This window comes from Chrysochloris asiatica, unplaced genomic scaffold (genome assembly GCF_000296735.1).
Source record: "Chrysochloris asiatica unplaced genomic scaffold, ChrAsi1.0 scaffold00007, whole genome shotgun sequence".
NCBI classification, from domain to species: Eukaryota; Metazoa; Chordata; class Mammalia; order Afrosoricida; family Chrysochloridae; genus Chrysochloris; species Chrysochloris asiatica.
Window position 1 is genome coordinate 37,888,837 of NW_006408525.1, and position 18,876 is coordinate 37,907,712.

An 18,876-nucleotide genomic window follows, 5' to 3' on the forward strand; every position below is an offset into this window, starting at 1 on the left:
TATATATAAACACATCTCTACAGTCATGAACTAAAACAAATTAACCTTTAATCTGTACTATAGGTTGGCTGTGGGCCAAATCTTGGCATTTGTGGTTGTTGTGTGCCTTGGTGTTGATTCCAATTCATAGCGACCCCATAAGACAGAGTAGAACTGCCCCATATGGTTCAGTCTTGACCGGAGCATATCACTAGGTCTTTTCCCTGCACAGCGACCGCTGGGTTTGAACTGGCAACCTTTCAGTTACCTGTCAAATACGGAACCATTGTATGTTGTTGTTGTTGTTAAGTGCCATCGAGTCAGTTCCAACCCCTAGCGACCCAGAACAGGGTTTCCAAGGCTGTAAATCTTTACAGGAGCAGAAAGCCTCATCTTTCTCCCGTGGACCAGCTGGTAGTTTCGAACTGCTGACCTTGCGGTTCGCAGCCCGATTCATAACCACTACGCTACCAGAGCTCCTTGAACCATTGTATAGGGATCCTTAATTCTTGACATAAGTGATCAAATATTTTAGGAACAGGGCTTGAATTTTATGAGGTCAGGTTAGTTAACTGAGTCAGAAGAGAGAAGAGAATTCTGTGGAGAAGTTAAAGTGTAATGATAGGAAACATGGTATGTAACCCCAGATTATGGCCCTTGGCCACCCCTCAGGTCTGAAAAGGAACTCAATCTCAATGCTCTTGGCACCCAACGAATACAGTTTGGTGTTTTAAATCCACTGGTTGCTTCTTGGTCACTATGAGTCGGAAACAACTCGACAGCACTTAACAATAACAACAACATATATTGTGTGTGGGCGGGGTTGGCAACAAAGCTAGTTAGGTATGCTCAACATCGAATGGTCAACCATTCAAAATCAAAAAGTCAATATTTACTTAAGGAGAAAATTGAGAAGGGATGGGAAGGTGGGTGGGATGAAAATATGAAGCACAGGGAGGAAGCAGGACAATTGTTGCATGGAGGGGATTGCAATCATTGAGATGAAATAAAGCGTATGATTTGTTGATTGAAAAACCGATGATCTTGTCGGCAAACCTTCACTTGATTCACAATAAAAAGTTTCAAAAGAAAGCACAATATTTGTAGTCTTCACAAAATATTATGCAGTGCCCATAGCAAGGATGCAATTGGAGGTGTTCCCATATCTCATCTGCCTTATGAGTAGAGGACACCGTCATACTGACCACAGCACAATGACCACACATTAGGGCTACTTTTTACTGATGTTCATTGTTTAGAATGTGAGATTCAGAAATACTTTTATAAAAGAGGATTATGAGTCCTTTCATCTGAAGCATCAATTTACTGGAGAATTTGAAGGTAGATGACCTTGAAAAACTTGGCTTCAAGGGCAGAATGCTACATTTTCAAAGGAGATAGACTGTTGGGTTCTCAGAAAAACTGTGTTCTAAGATGGAAACGTGTGGCGCTGTGGGCTAATGCATCTGACTACAAAGTCGTTTGAACTGCAAGGTCGGTGGTTCAAGCTCACCAGCTGCTCCTTGGAAACCCTATACAGGGTCGCTGTGGGTCAGAATCGACTCAACAGCACTTAACAACAACAACAAGGTGGAAAAGATTTCACTTTTTCTACCATGAAGTAATGCTCAGTGGGGAAAAATATCTGAGATGCTGTTGATGGGTTATTTTATTATTTAATGGGCTCCATTTTAAGGAGCTCTGGTAGCGTAGTGGTTACGAATCGGGCTGCTAACCTCAAGGTCAGCAGTTAGAAACTACCAGCAGTTCCACAGGAGACAGATGAGGCTTTCTGCTCCCGTAAAGATTTACAGCCTCGGAAACCCTGTATAGGTCGCTATGAGTCGGAACTGACTCCACAGCACTTAACAACAACAACAACAACAACAACAACAACAACAACAACAACAACATTTTCCTTTTGCAGGTTTTATCTGAATGGAACTGATTCTGCCCGATGCACTGAGGAAGGAAGATGGAGCCACGAGATTCCTGTTTGTGCTCGTGAGTCCGAGCATCTGCATTTCTAACACTTCTGAGGGAGGGTGACCAGCTTGTCCCAATGAGTCTGGAACTTTCCTGGGTTTAGTACTGAAAGTGCCATGTTTCGGGGGACCCCTCCATGTTGGCTCAATGAGACGATTATCCTGCTACTACCATACTGCTCTGGAGGATAAAATAGCCACGTTGAAGACAGAAGAGGATGTGTTTCTACTCATCAATAGATCCTCCATTTGGAGGAGTCAGTGGTGCCTGGGTTTGTTAACTCCAACTCTCACAAAGCGTTTGGCAGGGGCTTGAGAATGGCTGTGTTGGTCTTTCAGTCTCTGCCACCATTTGACTAGGAGAAGTTCTGGAAATAGTGGGATGAAACTTCCAGACATCCTGGAACCTCCTTCATCCATTCATTCATTTAGCCAATAAATATGTATATTGAGCACCTAATATGTACCAGATCCCACTCTCAGAACTCAGGCTGCAATACCAAAGTTCACTTGGCCACACCCTCAAGGAGGTGAGGAAGACAAGGAAAGCAGCCTTCACAGTATGGTGAAGAGAACATTGGCGTACAGAAAGAGTCCATTACAGGGCCTTGCACCCTAGAAGCAGGTTGAGGTTCCTTCTAAAGGTGGCAACAACTTAGAGAACAGTCAGGGTGAGCTCTGGGCTTTGCTAATACAGGAAGGGATGCTCTCATGCTCCCTAATGTGTGATTTCTCAAAGCCCACTCTTTGACCAGAAGGTTCAGGCATTGCAAAAATAGTTATGATTCATTAGGCTTTTAGCCAATCCATCCTAGCAAAAGCAGGTGGAAAAGTAAAGCAATTTCCAATGAATACTAGTTTTAGAAAACTTGAACTACAGAGAAGAAGGTTTTCTTAAAGACACACTTTTTTTTTTCACTCAGTAGGAGAAATCACTATGGATTTTATAAAATACTTGCTCTTTTATGCAGATTTATGTCAACTATGTAAATTCACTTTTTATAAGCTACAAGCAGAAAGGCTAAGTTAGCTTCAATACAATCTAAATGAATGCTTCTCAGAATTTAATGTATATATGAATTATCTGGGGATCTTGTTAAAGTGCAGACTCTAAATCCAATAGGTCTGGAGTGAGGTCTGAGCTTCAACATTTCTAACAACAAGCTCCCAAGCTGCTCACCCATGCACCACACTTTCAGTAGAAAGATCTACGTAATTCAACATAAATCACATTTCGCTCTGCAGTATCATCTATTATGTTAGTATTGGTTGCAAGTTCATATTTGCCACATCAGGATGTTGACCCACTATGGCATCTTCATGTCCTCAAAGATGCTTGGATAAGCTCCAGACAGGAGAGTTACTTAGATGTCACTAATGACCTTGTACCAAGTGACTGACACCAGCAACAGTTACCTGATGGTAGCTCTGCAATGTCCTGCACCAATTGACTTCCAGAAACACTTTCCATGGTAACATTTGGATCAAAGATTTTATGGAAACACAGCCATTGTGTTATTGTAAAGGTGTTTTGTAGTGGCAAGACTTACATTTATTTTATTTTGGAGTGTTTTTTTGTTCTGATTGCTCCAGACATTAGATTTTGAGAATCATATTTTCTTATTTGGCAGTTTTTAATCCTAGCATTCAACCAAAGTTTGCATTTTCTCAAGTTCATCTTTGATCTTTTCTTCTTCTTGGAAAATGTGTTTATAAAACTCAAATATTTTCACAGACATAATAATCCTTTCTTTTTCCAGCTATAACCTGTCCTCCACCAATCGTACCTAAATTCGCAAAACTTAGAGACTATAAGCCATCGGTTGGAAACCACTCTCTCTATCGGGACACCGCAGTCTTCCAATGCTTGCCACACCATGCCATGTTTGGAAATGACACCATTACCTGTACAACACATGGAAATTGGACTGTACTACCAGAATGCAGGGGTAAATGAGACAAAATAACTGATACTCTAGAATCCCATTTTAAAAAATTCTGCTCTCACGGAATGTTTCAAATTCCTTCATCCAACAAATGTTTACTAAGTAGCTACCATGTACCAGTTAGTGTATTAGGTGATGGGGATATTGATGAATAACACCTGACTTCTCACTTTACGAGAATTATGTAGAATGCAATTCAATATCTGGGGCTGTCTGGGAGAGCTTCACAAAAGTGGTGGCCTTTGAACTTGGTCTGGGAGGAAGAGTGGAGCATGCCAGAAATGGGCACAGCAGGTTTATAACAGTCACTGGGATGCCTAGTGATTCAGTCGTGGAATACAGATTGTTGTTGTTGTTGTTATGTGCTGTAGAGTCGGTTCCGACTCATAGCAACCCTGTGCAGGGTTTCTGAGGCTGTAAATCTTTACGGGAGCAGAAAGCCTCATCTTTCTCCTGAGGAACAGCTGGTAGTTTAGAACTGCTGACCTTGCGGTACGCAGCCCGATTCCTAACCACTATGCTACCAGAGCTCCTTGGAATACAGATTAGAATGTAACTATTCCACAAGCACTGGGCAACTACTTGTAGCCATCCTACAGGAAAGAGTCGAACTGCTCTGCTCCAGAGGGTTTCTGAGACTATAAATCTCTACGGGAGTGGGCAGCCTCATTGTCTCCCACTGAGCACTTAGTGGGTTTGAAGCCCCAATCTTACAGTTAGCAGCCCCGTGGTTTACCCATTGTGACGCCCGGGCTCCTTCACTAGACAACACGACCTGTCTTTTACTAATCCATCTTACTGAATACACTTTTTAGAAGTAAAGTGTCCATTTCCATCAAGACCAGACAATGGATTTGTGAAGTACCCTGCAAATCCACAACTTTACTACAAGGATAAAGCCAATTATGGTTGCCATGACACATTTGTTCTGGACGGACCAGAAGAAGTAGAATGTGGCAAATATGGGAACTGGTCTGCTCAGCCAAGTTGTAAAGGTAGGAAATTTGGGTGAGGACTTCTAACATCTTCATCTACCCAGTGGATCACCTTTACCTGCCATTTTCTTGCTTCAATAATTTTCTACTTTTTGCTCATTCTTGTTTCACTGATCTTAGCATGTGACAGACTTTGGAATTACCACGTGATTGAGAAACTTCATGCTTAGGATACTTGCTTCATCGGATTTATGAAATCAACAGAACCTTGGTATGCAAGATAATATAGTGGAAGATGACATGAGCGCTCCACAGTTGTTTCTTGACTCTTTGCTTATGAGTATTCTTTTATGTGTATTATAAATACAATAAGGTTCTTCTGATTGTAAAAAGCAACTCCACATTCAAGCTAGTTCAAAGAAAAGGGGCTTATTGTAAAAAGGCAACAGGTAATCACATGGAGATTAAAGATGCGGATATGAAGTCCAACTGGCTTTCTTGGGGATTTGAACTGAAAGCCGTCTCTCTGTAGCATCATAGTCTCTGTGTGTCTCTGTGCTTAACTCTATACCAGAACTTCTTGGCTAAAGGATCCTGCGCTATCTTCCTCGGCGATTGTGTTTCTTTTGAGCCAGATGGCCATCCTTGATTCAGTCAATGTCATGGTGATGCAAACAATCACCACCTAGACCAAGAGCAACCACATTTCTGCTTCAGTTGCTGTGACTGCTCAGTTGAAGCAGAAAGAGGAATTTTTGCACATCAGGCAAGATGACAAATTACTAACTAGTGTGTTCAGTCAGAGTCCCTAGAAGCAGAGCCTATGATACGGATTCAAGTACAGTTGATTAATTAAGTATCTCAGGGAAAAAGAGAGTGAGGTTGATGAGAGACACCAGGGCCTGCGTGCTCAAACATAATTGTGCATCAGAATCACCTACAGGACTTGTTTAAGCACAGATGGTAGGCTCCACCATCAGAGATTCTGATTAGGTAGATCTGGAATGGGACCTCAGAATTACAGTTCTATGAACTTTCCAAGGGATGCCAACACTGCTGACCCAAGCATTACAATTTGAGAAACACTGGAGATGGGGCTCAGCTAGAGTCTAGCTTCAGCCTGATCCCACAGGGGGCTCTGGGGCATGAAACATACACCAGAGTTGACATCATCAAGAGGCAAGGGGATCTTTTGTATAGTTATTGGCTATAGGCTGTGCTCCCTTTCACTTCAAGTGGATGGGACTTGCATAATCTCCAAAGAGAGGGAGCTCCCCTATGACTGAAGGAAATTCTTCAGATTAAGGAGTATTTGTGAATCAGTTAACAACCAACACTCACAGTGCCTGGATGGATGCACCAACTTAATCAATGGATTCTGGGTGCGACATTGTAGGCTTATGTGAATTGGTACCCTCTGGTATAAGCTCCTTTTACATGATTCCAGGATTTTGAAGCTTCTTCTCTGATCTTATGTAGCTGCAGATGGAAGAAAATCCATCACCCAAGTGGTTCCCAATGGTTATATGAACACAAAACTACTACTGATGTTGCTAACACATTATGTATATTCTTGAACTCCTGTCTTAATCTGTTTTGCCAAGTGTACTTATCTCTCGGTTCCAATGTTATGCTCTCTGTAAGAAAGATTTACTCAACACTTAAGTCTTGACTACGCATCTTCTGTCTTGCAGCATCTTGTAAATTATCTGTTAAAAAAGCCACTGTGCTTTTCCAAGGAGAGAAAGTAAAGCTCCAAGAGAGATTTAAGAATGGAATGCTGCATGGTGAAAAAGTTTCCTTCTTCTGCAAAAATAAGGAAAAGAAGTGTAGTTACACAGAGGATGCTCAGTGTGTGGATGGCACCATTGAAATCCCCAAATGCTTCAAGGGTAAGTCTAACATTTCAACGTTCACCTGGGACTTCGATTTATCCTTCATCATCATTAGCACGTGGTTGTACAATGACTAGAAGGAATCAGATGTATTTGGCCATTGGATTTTCAAAAAAGGGTGGGAGAAGGGAGAAACGGCTGGATGAAGCAGTGAGCTGTTACACAAACATCTTTCTTTCTAAGTCTTTTCCTTAAAACGTGGTTGTGGTATCAGTCAAAGAATGTTGGGGTGAATTACTCGATCTTTTATATTTTCAAATTAAATGAATAATATTTGAGATTCTTATCACCTTTTAATGCCAAATTATTAAAAACTCACCCCAAATTACAAAGTAACTATGGCCATGGAAACTGGTCTCTAAATCTTCTAACATTTTCCCTTTCTTCAGCAATTCTTAGAGTTTAGAAAAAGTCTCCATTAGAGCAAAGTATTTGCTTGAGCAACATATTTAAGGAAGAAGATATTATACTTTATTTTATGTAAACAAAGTCCTGGTGCAGTGCTGTGGGTTAATGCGTTGGAGTGCAACTTAGTTTGAACCACAAGGTCAGCTCCTCAGAAATCCTACACAGGATTTCTATGAGCTGGAACTGACTCGATAGCACTTAACAACAACAACAACAGCATTTACAGTTGCCAACCTTTTAAGGTTTCAGGGTTGGGGTTTGAACACATTTTGTACTAGAAGGGAAGAATCATCAGACACTTAAGTCATTGTTGGCTCTAGGTTTAGAAATGTTCCAAGGACATGGATAGTCCTGTGTCTGCAGACTAGGAGAGGACAGATGGCAGAAAGGAGTCTGGGAAGTGGATGGCCAGAGGGAGAGAAGGGAATGATGACTGGTTAATCATAGTCACCTCCTAGAGTTGATTAGAAATAAGATGCTTGAAATGAAAAAAGTGCCCAACCAATCCATTATTAGCATTATAGTTACAAATAGTTACAAATGCATGGAAGAAACTGTTATTGTTCAAAAGACAGCAGAGTCCTGGTGAGATGCTTAATAGTGAATTTGATAAAGGACAATAAGTCGAGCACAAATCAGTAGAAAAGCTATTAGAAGAGAATTGAAAAATAAACAAACACAGAGTCTTGATGAATTTCCTTAGATTCTCCCTCCTTATAGTCTTCATCCAGATACAACTATGAATGCATGGGAGAATAGATATAGGCGTATAGTGTGTGTGTGTGTGGTTTCATTTTACTCTTGACTGTCACAGTTATATAGAATCTTTATTTTCTTTATTGGAAATGAATACTTAAGCATGTTTAAACATTCGGCTGATGCTTTCCTGTATCACTTAAGTCTCGTGCTAAATGGTTCCAGTCATATAATTACATTTATTCCACGTATTTGTAAGATGCATTTGATTCGGCTTAGTTGTAAAACGCATTGATGAAAGGATGGTTTCTCTTAGAATGTTTATTTGCTTCTTCCCCAACAGAGCACAGTTCTTTGGCTTTCTGGAAAACCGATGCATCGGATGTAAAGCCATGTGAAAGCGATTCGTAAGATGCTAGATAAAATGCTATACTTGTATCTGTCTTGGTCAAAGGATATTGATGAAAGCGGAAAAAATAAAGTTGCAGGATTTACTGATTCAGCCACTGCCACTGCAGTTATGTTAACCTGGTGAAGGGACGCAAATGCTTGTAAAACCATCATCTGATAGCTGTGAAATGGGAGGGGGAGACAGTCTTCTGGGTACCCCGGATCCCCTCCTCCTTCCACTAGTTAACTCTCAAGGGCTTTCGCTTAAAACACCTGCAAAGCAGTCTTTCTCAGACAATGATCCACAAGAGTCTTACCCGAGTGCTTGTTACAAAGGGGAAAGGCTGGGTCTGAACCTCCAAAGATGGCCCAGACATGTCCATTTCCAAGTCCCAGATTATCTTTCTGCCTCTTCAAGTGTGCGCAGCATTTTCATAAAGGAACAAACACAGAATTCCAGAACAATTGAATTGGATTTGAATCATGGAAGTTTACAGATTTTTGTTTTCCTTCTTGTAGTTTGGTCTTGTTGTGACTCACAGTGACCCAAGGCAGCTGAGAACGTTCCCTCTGTGTTTCCTAGGCTGTAATCTTCACAGCTGTCAGCTCCATGGGAACAGACTGCCACGTTGCTGTTGTTGTTTCTCCTGCAGAGCTGTTGGGTAGATTCGAACTGTCAGCCTTTCAGTTCACAGCCAAGCACTTAAACTTTGTGCCATCTGGGCCGCTACATCTTTCCTTAGCCAGGATCCCATGGTCCATTGTTGACACTGCTCCTTTGCTTCCTTGCTTTTCCTATTCCAAGTGCTTACTGGCAAGTGCAGCGTCAGCTCTATCTGCTTTTGCTAATGCCTACACTGGAATTCTGGTAGCATAGTGGTTACGAATCGGGCTGTGAACCTGAAGGTCAGCAGTTCGAAACTACCAGCAGCTCCGCGGGAGAAAGATGAGGCTTTCTACTCCCGTAAAGATTGACACCCTCGGAAACCTTGTACAGGGTCGCTATGGGTCGGAATCGACTCGACGGCACTTAACAACAACAACAACACTGGAATCGCTGACTGATGCCGCAAAGAAAACACAAACAAAAATTCACAATTACGCTGCTAGATTTCACCTCGCATTCATGGATGCTAGCCCTCAGCCATGCAGGGCGATCCTATGTTATTGCTCTGCTTTGCTCATTTTCTTGCTGTCCGAGGTGGCTGTTTCATACTTTCTCCTCTTTGCTCAGTTTCTCTGCAAACCACCTTCCTTCTCCCCATTCGCACTTGATAGCATTGCACCTTATTTTACTGGGAAAATAGAAACAATCAGAAAATACTTTTTTTTTTCCTCCCATTTTTTTGTCCTTCTATTAACAATTCCAAAAAGTTTTTAGGCATCATAAATTGTTTGCATTTGACTGTAAACATAAAACCTGGGGGTTCAAACCCATCCAGCAGAAACATGGTTCTATTAAGATTCCAACCAAGCAAACTCAATGGAGCAGTTCTGCTCTGTAAAACATAGGGTTACTGTGAGTCAGAACTGCCGGGGTAGTTCCAACAATAACAAAGACCAATTCTATTATCCTACTAGTGTTTGTATCACGTAAGGTCCCTTGGTGGCATAAAGAGTTAAGTGCTAGACTATTGTTAGTGTTGTCACGATGGCACTAATTCATAGTGACCGTTATGCACAACGGAGTTCTAGTGTGGTGCTGTGGGTTAATGAACGGGACTGCAAAGTCGGTTTGAACTATAAGATTGGCGGTTCAAATTCACCAGCTGCTCCTTGGGAACCCTATGCAGAGTTGCCATGGGTCGGAACCAACTTGATGTCACTTAGCAACAACAATCACATAGTTATATAGGTATAGATCAGTATCAATGTAGATACAGTCCTGGTATGGCACTGTAGGATAAAGCATTGAACCACAAGGTCAGTTTGAACCACAAGGTTTGCAGAAACCCTATATACACAGGGTCACTAGGAGTCAGAAGTGACTTGATGGTACTTCACAACAACATAGCTATAGATATGTACATTAAAAATAAACACCCAAACCAAATAAGCAAAAAATAGAAATAGAAAACTACAAACAGCAAAAATACAAATAGTAAAATAAAAACAAAAATACACAGATATAGTATTTTTATAAAATTAGGTTAGAAAATTTTAGGAAGAGAGAAATAGTTGGACCCAACACCTAGGATGATTAAATATTGTAACTGTATTGCAATCTATACTGAAAGATTGTAACTGTAGTGCATTCTACACTGTGAGATTTCACACAGTGAATGTATGGTTTTAATTTCACAGAAAGAGAAAGTATATGCGTCAAATCGTGGCTAGTAATGAATTCTGGCTTTTAGATGAATCCTTATTACAAAGGGTAGGGGGCAACTTACTGGACATCTACAGCTTTGCTTCTGTGAAAGCTACAGAAAAGTTCCATACATGAATGTTTATGATATCAACATTCGATGACTATTCAGTTAATGCACCTCAGCAAGGGTTCCTTTTTCTGAAGCCTTTTCAGTTTTAGGCGAGTGATCAAATAGTTCATAGTAGATTGTGTTAGATGAGCTCAGTAGAAAATAGAAATCTAAATCTATTTTAAAGTGTGAGTGAAGTGAAATAATTCAATAGTCAACAGATGATTCTGTGTGTCTTTAATACTTCTTACAGAAGTCATACTATGACTGACAAAGGACTCAAGCATAAATGATTGACTCTGCTGTGGCTCCTTAAATGTTGTTGTTGTTGAGTGCCATTGAACCAGTTTTGACTCAAAGCGACCCTGTATAGGGTTTCCCAGGAGCAGTTGGTGGGTTTGAGCTGCTGACCTTGTGGTTTGTAGTCCAGTGCTGATCCTACAGTGCCATGCCAGGAGTCCTTAAATTTACTGTTAAGAATATTGGACTTTGAACTTGGTAAATTGGTGTTTCTTTATCCAGGTTCTCTCTAAGGGGCTAACTCCTTATTCATAATGTGTTTCTCCTCCATTATGCTCAATGAGTCCAAGATATCTTATGGTCTGATGTGACATCACCACCACCAGTTACCATTGGATCAATTCCAAGTCATGGTGATCCATGTGTGTCAGAGTAGAACTGTGCTGCATAGGGTTTACAATGCTGACTTTTCAAGTGGCTTACCAGAATTATTTTAATAAAAAAAGAATACCAGTAATAAACTTTGGGGGATTGTTTGCAGCTTAGTTTATCTCTTAGAATGGTGTAGTAGTCCCAAATGAGTTTTACTTCCAGGTATTTTTGCCCTTGTGTAGTCTCCTCCCACATTGAATCGAGTTGCTCCTGAAATCAATAGCTCTCATGATCAATAGGTCATGTGTAGAGTGACTTCCAAGGCTAAGTCATGAAAGACTTTGTAGGGTTAGCCATGTTTTTTCTTGGGTCACATAGCCAGTTACCATGCCGTGTGAATGTTCAAGCAACCCTATTGTTGTTATTATTAGGTGCCATCGAGTTGGTACCTACTCATAGGGACCTTATGCACAGCAGAATGAAACACTGTCCGATCCTGGGCCAACCTCACAATGGTTGCCACACTTGAGTCCATTGATGCTGCTACTTGGCCAATCCATCTCATTGGGGGTCTTCCACTTTTCCTCTGACCCTCCACCTTACCAAACATGATATCCTTCTTCAGCGACCGGTCCCTCCTGACAATTGGTCCAAAATATGAGAGATGGAGTTTGTCCATCTTGGCCTCAAAGGAGCACTCTGGCTGCACTTCTTCCAAAATGGATCTATTGGTTCTTTTAGAAGCACATGGCACTTTCAATATTCTCCTCCAACACCATAACTCAAATGCATCAATTCTTCTATGGTCTTCCTTATTCACTGTCCAGCTTTCACATGCATATGAGGTTATTGCAAATACCATGGCAACCCTATAGCAAAGCCCATTTGCTGAGGAACTAAAGATTCAGGCCAATAGTCGGCACCAATGTGCAGTCATGTAAATGTGACACCTCAGAAGTGGATCTTCCAACCCTAGGCAAGACTTCAGAAAGCTACAGCTAAGTCATTTCCCCAAATTCTGAACCCAAAGGACCACATGAGATAGTAAACCTTATTGTCTTATGTTTTTAAGTCTGGGGATGATGTGTTACACAGTGGCAGTTAAGTTATGCAAGCAGGTTTCTTTTGAAGTACTTCTTTAATTTTAAGAACTAACAAGAATTTGGAGTCTTGGTGTGGCACTGTAGGATAAACACTGGACTGCTAACCGCAAGGTCAGTGGTTCAAACACACCAGCTGCTTTACAGAAACCCTATACAGGGTCACTATACAGGGTCACTAACTCTATACAGGACTAGCTCAACAGCACTTAATAACATCAACAACGAGAATTTGGCCAAACAGAGGGGCAGGGGAGGAGATGGCCTTCTCTTCTCTGAAGGATTGTGATGGGTTGACACAGTGGCTACAACAGTGGGCTCCAAAGTGGGAGTGAGCGTGAGGCTGGCTCAGGACTGGATTGTGCTTCATTCTGTTGTGCAAAAGGTCGCTAGGAGTCAGAACCAACTCAACAACACCTAGCAACAAAGTTGGCAAGAGTATTGATTACATTTTCTTGCATACATTTCAAAAAGGGACTTTATTTGGGGAGGTGGGTGTCTTAGGCTGAGTTCTCTAGAGAAGCAAAACCAGTGAAACTTATATACATATATGTTGTTGTTGTTATGTGCCGTGGAGTCGATTCCGACTCATAGCGACCCCGTACAGGGTTTCCAAGGCTGTGAATCTTTACTGGAGCAGAAAGCTTCATCTTTCTCCCACGGAACAGCTGGTAGTTTCGAACTGCTGACCATGAGATTAGCAGCCCAATTCGTAACCACTATGCTACCAGAGCTCCTTATATAGGGAAGTTTATAACAAGGAAATGGCTCATAACTGTAGAGGTGGGAGAGTTCCAAGTTCAGGTCAGCTAAGCCAATATTGGCAAGCAGGTACAGCAGGTTGATGAGCAGACAGGAGTCCCAAGTCCGGGCCAGGTGAACCAAAATCGATCAGTGGGTGGGCCCAGGAAGGAGACAAGCAGACAAATAATAGAGCAGGATGCTGGCTGAGGTTCAAAGATGATGCAGATGCATAACTAGATCTATCAGTTATGGGATAGCAAGCTTTTCCTATATTGCCATTATATTGGGAACAGGCCACACCCCCAATGGAACATCCTTTCAATTGATTGGCTGCTCATCACCAATCATTACAGAGTTAGCTATGCTTGCTCATAGACAATCATCATAGAATTAACCATGCTTGCTTTAGATTTCACCATGGAGGGAACTACATCTCAAGTACCAAGCTACTGGGAAATCTGGCCCAGTCAAATTGACACAAACTCTTAACTATCACAAAGGGGAAAGTTGTTTATTTTTTTAAAATGTAAAAAAGCAGCAAGTAACATCTCACATTCATATCCTCACTATTCAGAATTAATCATTGTTAACCTTTTGTCATTTTATTTTTTTTAGATTTTAGTACTTTAAACATGTAAAAGCAATAAAACAAAAAGAACTTTTGGAACAAAATAGGTTAGTCTGAATTACTTTTAGATTCAAGAAACAGATTTGATGTTTGGTAGCATCAAGAATTCAAACTGCCAAACCTCAAAAGCCTAGCCTCCTATTCAGAAGGCATGGTACCGCCCCACTTCCAAGCTTGTTTCACAGAGAAGCTCCCAGAATGGAGCTAGTTTGTTGAGGATGCTTTTTTACAGCATTTTGCTATTTGGAAGCCATTTCAGGATGCTGGCTGAGCTTGGACCCCTGAAAAATAATCACAGGAGACCCGAGAGCTAAGGCTAAAGCACTCGTCACTCTAATTTGATGATATTTTTGCATAATGAAAAGCATGCTAGTTTTGCAACCTGAAGAGGCAATTTGGATTACAGAAGCCCATCAGTAGAAACTGCCCAATTCTCTATTAAATTATTATGTGTTTCATTTGGCCCCATAAACTGACTCTTTTTTCAAGATGTTTTTCTTCTTAAACTCCTGGGTCACCAGGTGCCTGCCACCAAACTTTAGTTGTGTCCTCCCTAGTCACAGTGCAATAATCTCCCCTGAGAGCTGATGGTCCAGGAAGAGTAGCCCATTACCGAGACACTGAACTACAACCAAAAGAGCTAGTTAAATGTCTGCATTTTAGCACTGCTGCACTTAGTCTTCCCATCTTATGTAATACAACTTAGCTGGCACTGTAGGAGAAGCACAGGACCGCAAGGTCGGTTTGAACCACAAGGTCAGCAGTTCAAGCCTACCAGCCACTCCTCAGAATCATTATACAGGGCCACTGTGAGTTGGAACCAACTCGACGACTCTTAACAACAACACTGACCTAATGAAGGAATCCTGGTGGTGCTGTAGGATAAACACTGGACTTGACAACCACAAGGTCAGCAGGTCAAATACACCAGTTGCTTAACAGGAGAAAGATGAGGTTGTCTACTCCTACAAAGATTTACAGCCTCAGAAATTCTATACAGGGTCACCATAAGTAAGAATTGATTTGAAGGCAGGCCCAATGAACTCAGTAACTGCATATGGCGGGTGGGTCTTTCTTCCACAACAATTAAATCTCTGGGGGTAGTTTCTAGTCAGTAGCTTTTTTATCTCTTGGATTATCGCAGGATGAGGAGTTCTAAGTGCAAAGGTGGCCAGGTTGTGGCATTTGTCTCATGGTATCACGTACATCTAATAGTATCTTATAGCATAAGAAATGAGTTCTCTAATTTCTAAGACATATATAGAGTTTCATTCTTGAGCTCCTAAACTCAGTATCTATTTCATTACATTTCTTATCTACTGTGCCTGAGATCATTTCCCTCCTTGAACCCTGAATAAAATATTAAAAAAAAAAAAAAAAAAAAAAGTGAAGACAATATCTCCGGGTATAAGTATGTATGTGTGTGTGTGTGTCTATGAGAAGATATGTGATTGGTGTGCCTATATGTGAGCATGTTTGTTGTTTGTGTGTGTACATGTGTGTTGCGTATTTGTGAGAGTGTGTGGGCATGTGTACATGTGCCTGTATGTGTGTGAAGGTGTTATGTTTGCATGGGGTATGTGCGTCTGTGTGTATGAAAGTATGCCCTGCTATGAGGGTGTAACTATCTCTTTGTGTGCGAATGCTGCCTCCTAGTGGCATTTATTGATTTTCAAAGTGCTCTTAAAGACAATTGGGAGTGGAAAGAGTTGGTAATGAAGTAATGTTGTGTTAAGAATTGACCACAAAAATGTCCAAGTAGCTCACCTTCTTTTATTCGGCCCATAAGGGAGATAAAGAAACTGAGGCTCAGTAGCAGATGGAGGGGAGGGAGGTATGTCACAATGTGTATTACTCAGGCCACAAGCCAATAAGTGACAGAGACCCAAACTCAACACTCCTAGTTAAGCTATGCATTTTCACAATGGCTTCCTGGATAAAAATGAACTCCCAAGTTGCAATTTCACAGTTAGGAAGAAATGATGAAATGGGTTTGAGATTCTTTGAAATGCATGGAGTTATAGCCGACTCAACAGGGTTTCCAGCTGCTCCTTGGTTCTGAATCATTTCCAATCCAATTGAAGGAATTTACTGGCTAGAGGATTATTCTGAAATTTATCTCTTATGTGTTTGCATAATAGTAATAATTTTTGGGATTTCTAAATTGCTTTCCATCCAGATAGTTGAGTCAGTCATGTATTCATTTTGATACAGAGCGTCTTAATTATGTCAAAAATGGTAAATCAGGGACTGAAATTTAATTAATATAATATCAGCTTATGCATAAGTACCATATCCAGAGCCATTGCTATTTTTGAAAGAACAAATAAAATATGAGAAATAGATATATCATCAAATTTCAGAAAAAATAAATAAAGGTCAAAAGAGAGAGTTTTAAAGTAAAATCTAATACAGACATTGAAATATTTCAACTATTCTAACAATGGAAAATACAAATTCAAAAGAGTTGCTATTTTTATACATAACAATTGTTGTTAGGTGCTGTTGAGTCAGTGTCCACTCAGAGTGACCCTACACACAAAAGAACAAAGCTCTGCCACTCAGATGCCATCCTCACAATGGTTGTAATGTTTGAGCTGATTGTTGCTACCATGGGGCAAACCATTTCCTTGAGGGTCTTCCTCTTTCCCATTGACTCTCCACTTTACCAAGCACGATGTCCTTTTCCTGGGACTGCTCCTTTTTGATAACATGTCCAAGATACAAGAGACAAAGTTTCGCCATTCTTAATTCTAAGGAGCATTCTGTCTGTATTTTTTCCAAGATAGATTTATTTCTTCTTATGGGAGTACATGATACTTTTGATATTCTTGGACAAAACCATAATTCAAATGTGTCAGTTTTTATATGGTCTTTCTTATTTATTGTCCAACTTTCATATGCACATGTTGTTGTTGTTGGGTGCTGTTGAGTTGGTTTTGACTCATAGTGACCTTAATGCACAACAGAATGAAACACTGCCCAGTTCTGCAGCAACCTCACATATAAGGCTATTGAAAAGATCATGGGTTGGGGCAGGTGCACCTTAGTCCTCAAATTGATATTTTTGCTCTTGAACACTTTAAAGAGATATTTTGTAGCAGATTTCTTCAATACAATACATCATTTGATTTCTTGGCTGCTGCTTCCATGATCATTGATTGTGAATCCAAGCAAAAAATGAAGTCTTTCACAACTTCAATCTTTTCTCCACTTATCATGATATCATTTATTGTCCCAGTTGTGAGAATTTTCCTTTATTTTACATTGAGGTGCAATCCATACTGAAGAATGTGGTCTTTGATCTTCATCAGTAAGTCTTTCAAGTCTTCTTCCTTTTCAACAAGTAAGGTCGTTATCTGTATATCACTGTTTGTTAATGAGTTTTTCTCTAATTCTGATGCCAAATTCTTCTTCACCTACTGCCATTTCTGGGATGATTTACTCAGCATACAGATTGAATTAGCATGGTGAAAGGGTACAACATTGATGCATATCTGTCCTGATTTTGAATCATTCAGCATGGTTCAAACACGGTTCTGTTTTAACGACGGCCTCTTGGTCTATATACAGGTTCTTCATGAGCACAATTAAGAGTTCTGGAATTCTCATTCTTCTCAATAGTATCCATAATTTGTCATAATCCACATAGTCAAAAGCCTTTGCATAGTCAAAAAAGCACATGTCAGCACCTGGTATTCTTTGATTTCAGCCAAAGTTCATGTGCTGTCAGAAATGCTATCTCTTGTTCCATGTCATTCTCTGAATCTGGATTGAATTCCTGGTGTCTCCTTGTTGATGTATTGCTGCAATTGTTTTGAATTATCTTCAGCAAACATTTACTTGCATGTGATATTAATGATATTGTTAGATGATTTCCACATTCTGTTGGGTCACCTTTCTTTGGAATGGGCACAAATATAGATCTCATTTAATCAGTTGTTCAGGTAATTGTCTTTCAAATTTCTAGACATAGACTACAGAGTGCCTTTAGTGCTCCATCAATTTGTTGATGTACTCTGTTAATTTCTAGAGCCTTGTTTTTGTCAATGCAAAAAAACATACGTATATATCAGTGCAGTTTGAGTTCTTCCTTCAATGTCATTAATTCTTGATTATATGATACCTCCTGAAATGTTTGAAAATAAACCAATTTGTTTTGGTACAGTGACTGTGTTTTCCTTCCATCTTCTTTTGATGCTTCCAGTATCATTCAATATTTTGCCCATTTGTTATTGTTGTTTATTGTTAAGTGCCATCGAGTTGGTTCCAACCCATAGCGACCCTGTATAGGTTTTCCAAGGACTGACTGGTGAGCTTGAACCACTGACCATGCAGTCCAATGCCTTAACCCACAGCGCCACACTGGGACTCCATTTTGCCTTTCAATATTGCAACCTGAGGCTTGAATTGTTCTCCAGTTCTTTCAGCTTAAGAAATGCTGAGCGTGTTCTTCCCTTTTGGGTTTCTGACTCCAGGTGTTTGCACACCTCATCATAATATTTCACTTTGTCTTCTCTAGATTTCTTTTGAAAATTTCCATTCAACTCTTTTACTTCATCATTTCTTTCATTTGCTTTAGTTTCTCTATGTTCAAGAGGAAGTTTCAGGCTCTCTTCTGACATCCATTTTGGTCTTTTCTTTATTTCCTGTCTTTTTTTAAATGTTTTATTGTGAATTATGTAATAGTTTACATGGGAGAACATTAGTTTTCCATTCATCCTATCATATATCCTTTCATTGCCATGGTTACAATCCCCTCCATGCATCATCAACCAACCAAAGGGTATACACTACAAGCCTGCCACCCGGTCATCAGCACACAGTCCCTCTCCGTCTCTGGGTCTAAAGTCCCCAGCTGCTCCATCTCTCCACGTCATCATCTCTGCCTCCATCTCAGACATCACTGCTTCTCTGGGTAGGGTCCTGCTCTCTGCTCTTCTCCCTTGATGGTCCCAGGGACCTCTGCTCCTAGACTGAAAAGTTAATCACTCCCCTCCTTGCTACAAAACGTCTACCTTTACATTTCCAACCCTCACAAACAGTCCTGATAATTATTCACTATTGTATCACAAGAGACCCATCTGTATTTCATTTCATCAACCCCACCTAGACAGATTGGATACTACTCAGTGGAG

At 40.6% G+C, this 18,876-nt stretch overlaps 1 protein-coding gene across 1 annotated transcript in view; it reads left to right on the forward strand.

Moving 5' to 3' along the window:
• The window catches only part of APOH (apolipoprotein H (beta-2-glycoprotein I)), a 15,587-nt gene extending 4,907 nt beyond the window's left edge, over positions 1–10,680 (forward strand). Inside the window, exons 4-9 of the mRNA XM_006833734.1 lie at positions 1,907–1,983; positions 3,725–3,913; positions 4,726–4,905; positions 6,540–6,737; positions 8,188–8,251; positions 10,539–10,680. Of these exons, the coding sequence (XP_006833797.1) occupies positions 1,907–1,983; positions 3,725–3,913; positions 4,726–4,905; positions 6,540–6,737; positions 8,188–8,251; positions 10,539–10,680 (850 nt within the window). The remainder of the gene's footprint in view (positions 1–1,906; positions 1,984–3,724; positions 3,914–4,725; positions 4,906–6,539; positions 6,738–8,187; positions 8,252–10,538) is intronic.
• The last annotated feature ends 8,196 nt before the right edge of the window (positions 10,681–18,876 follow it).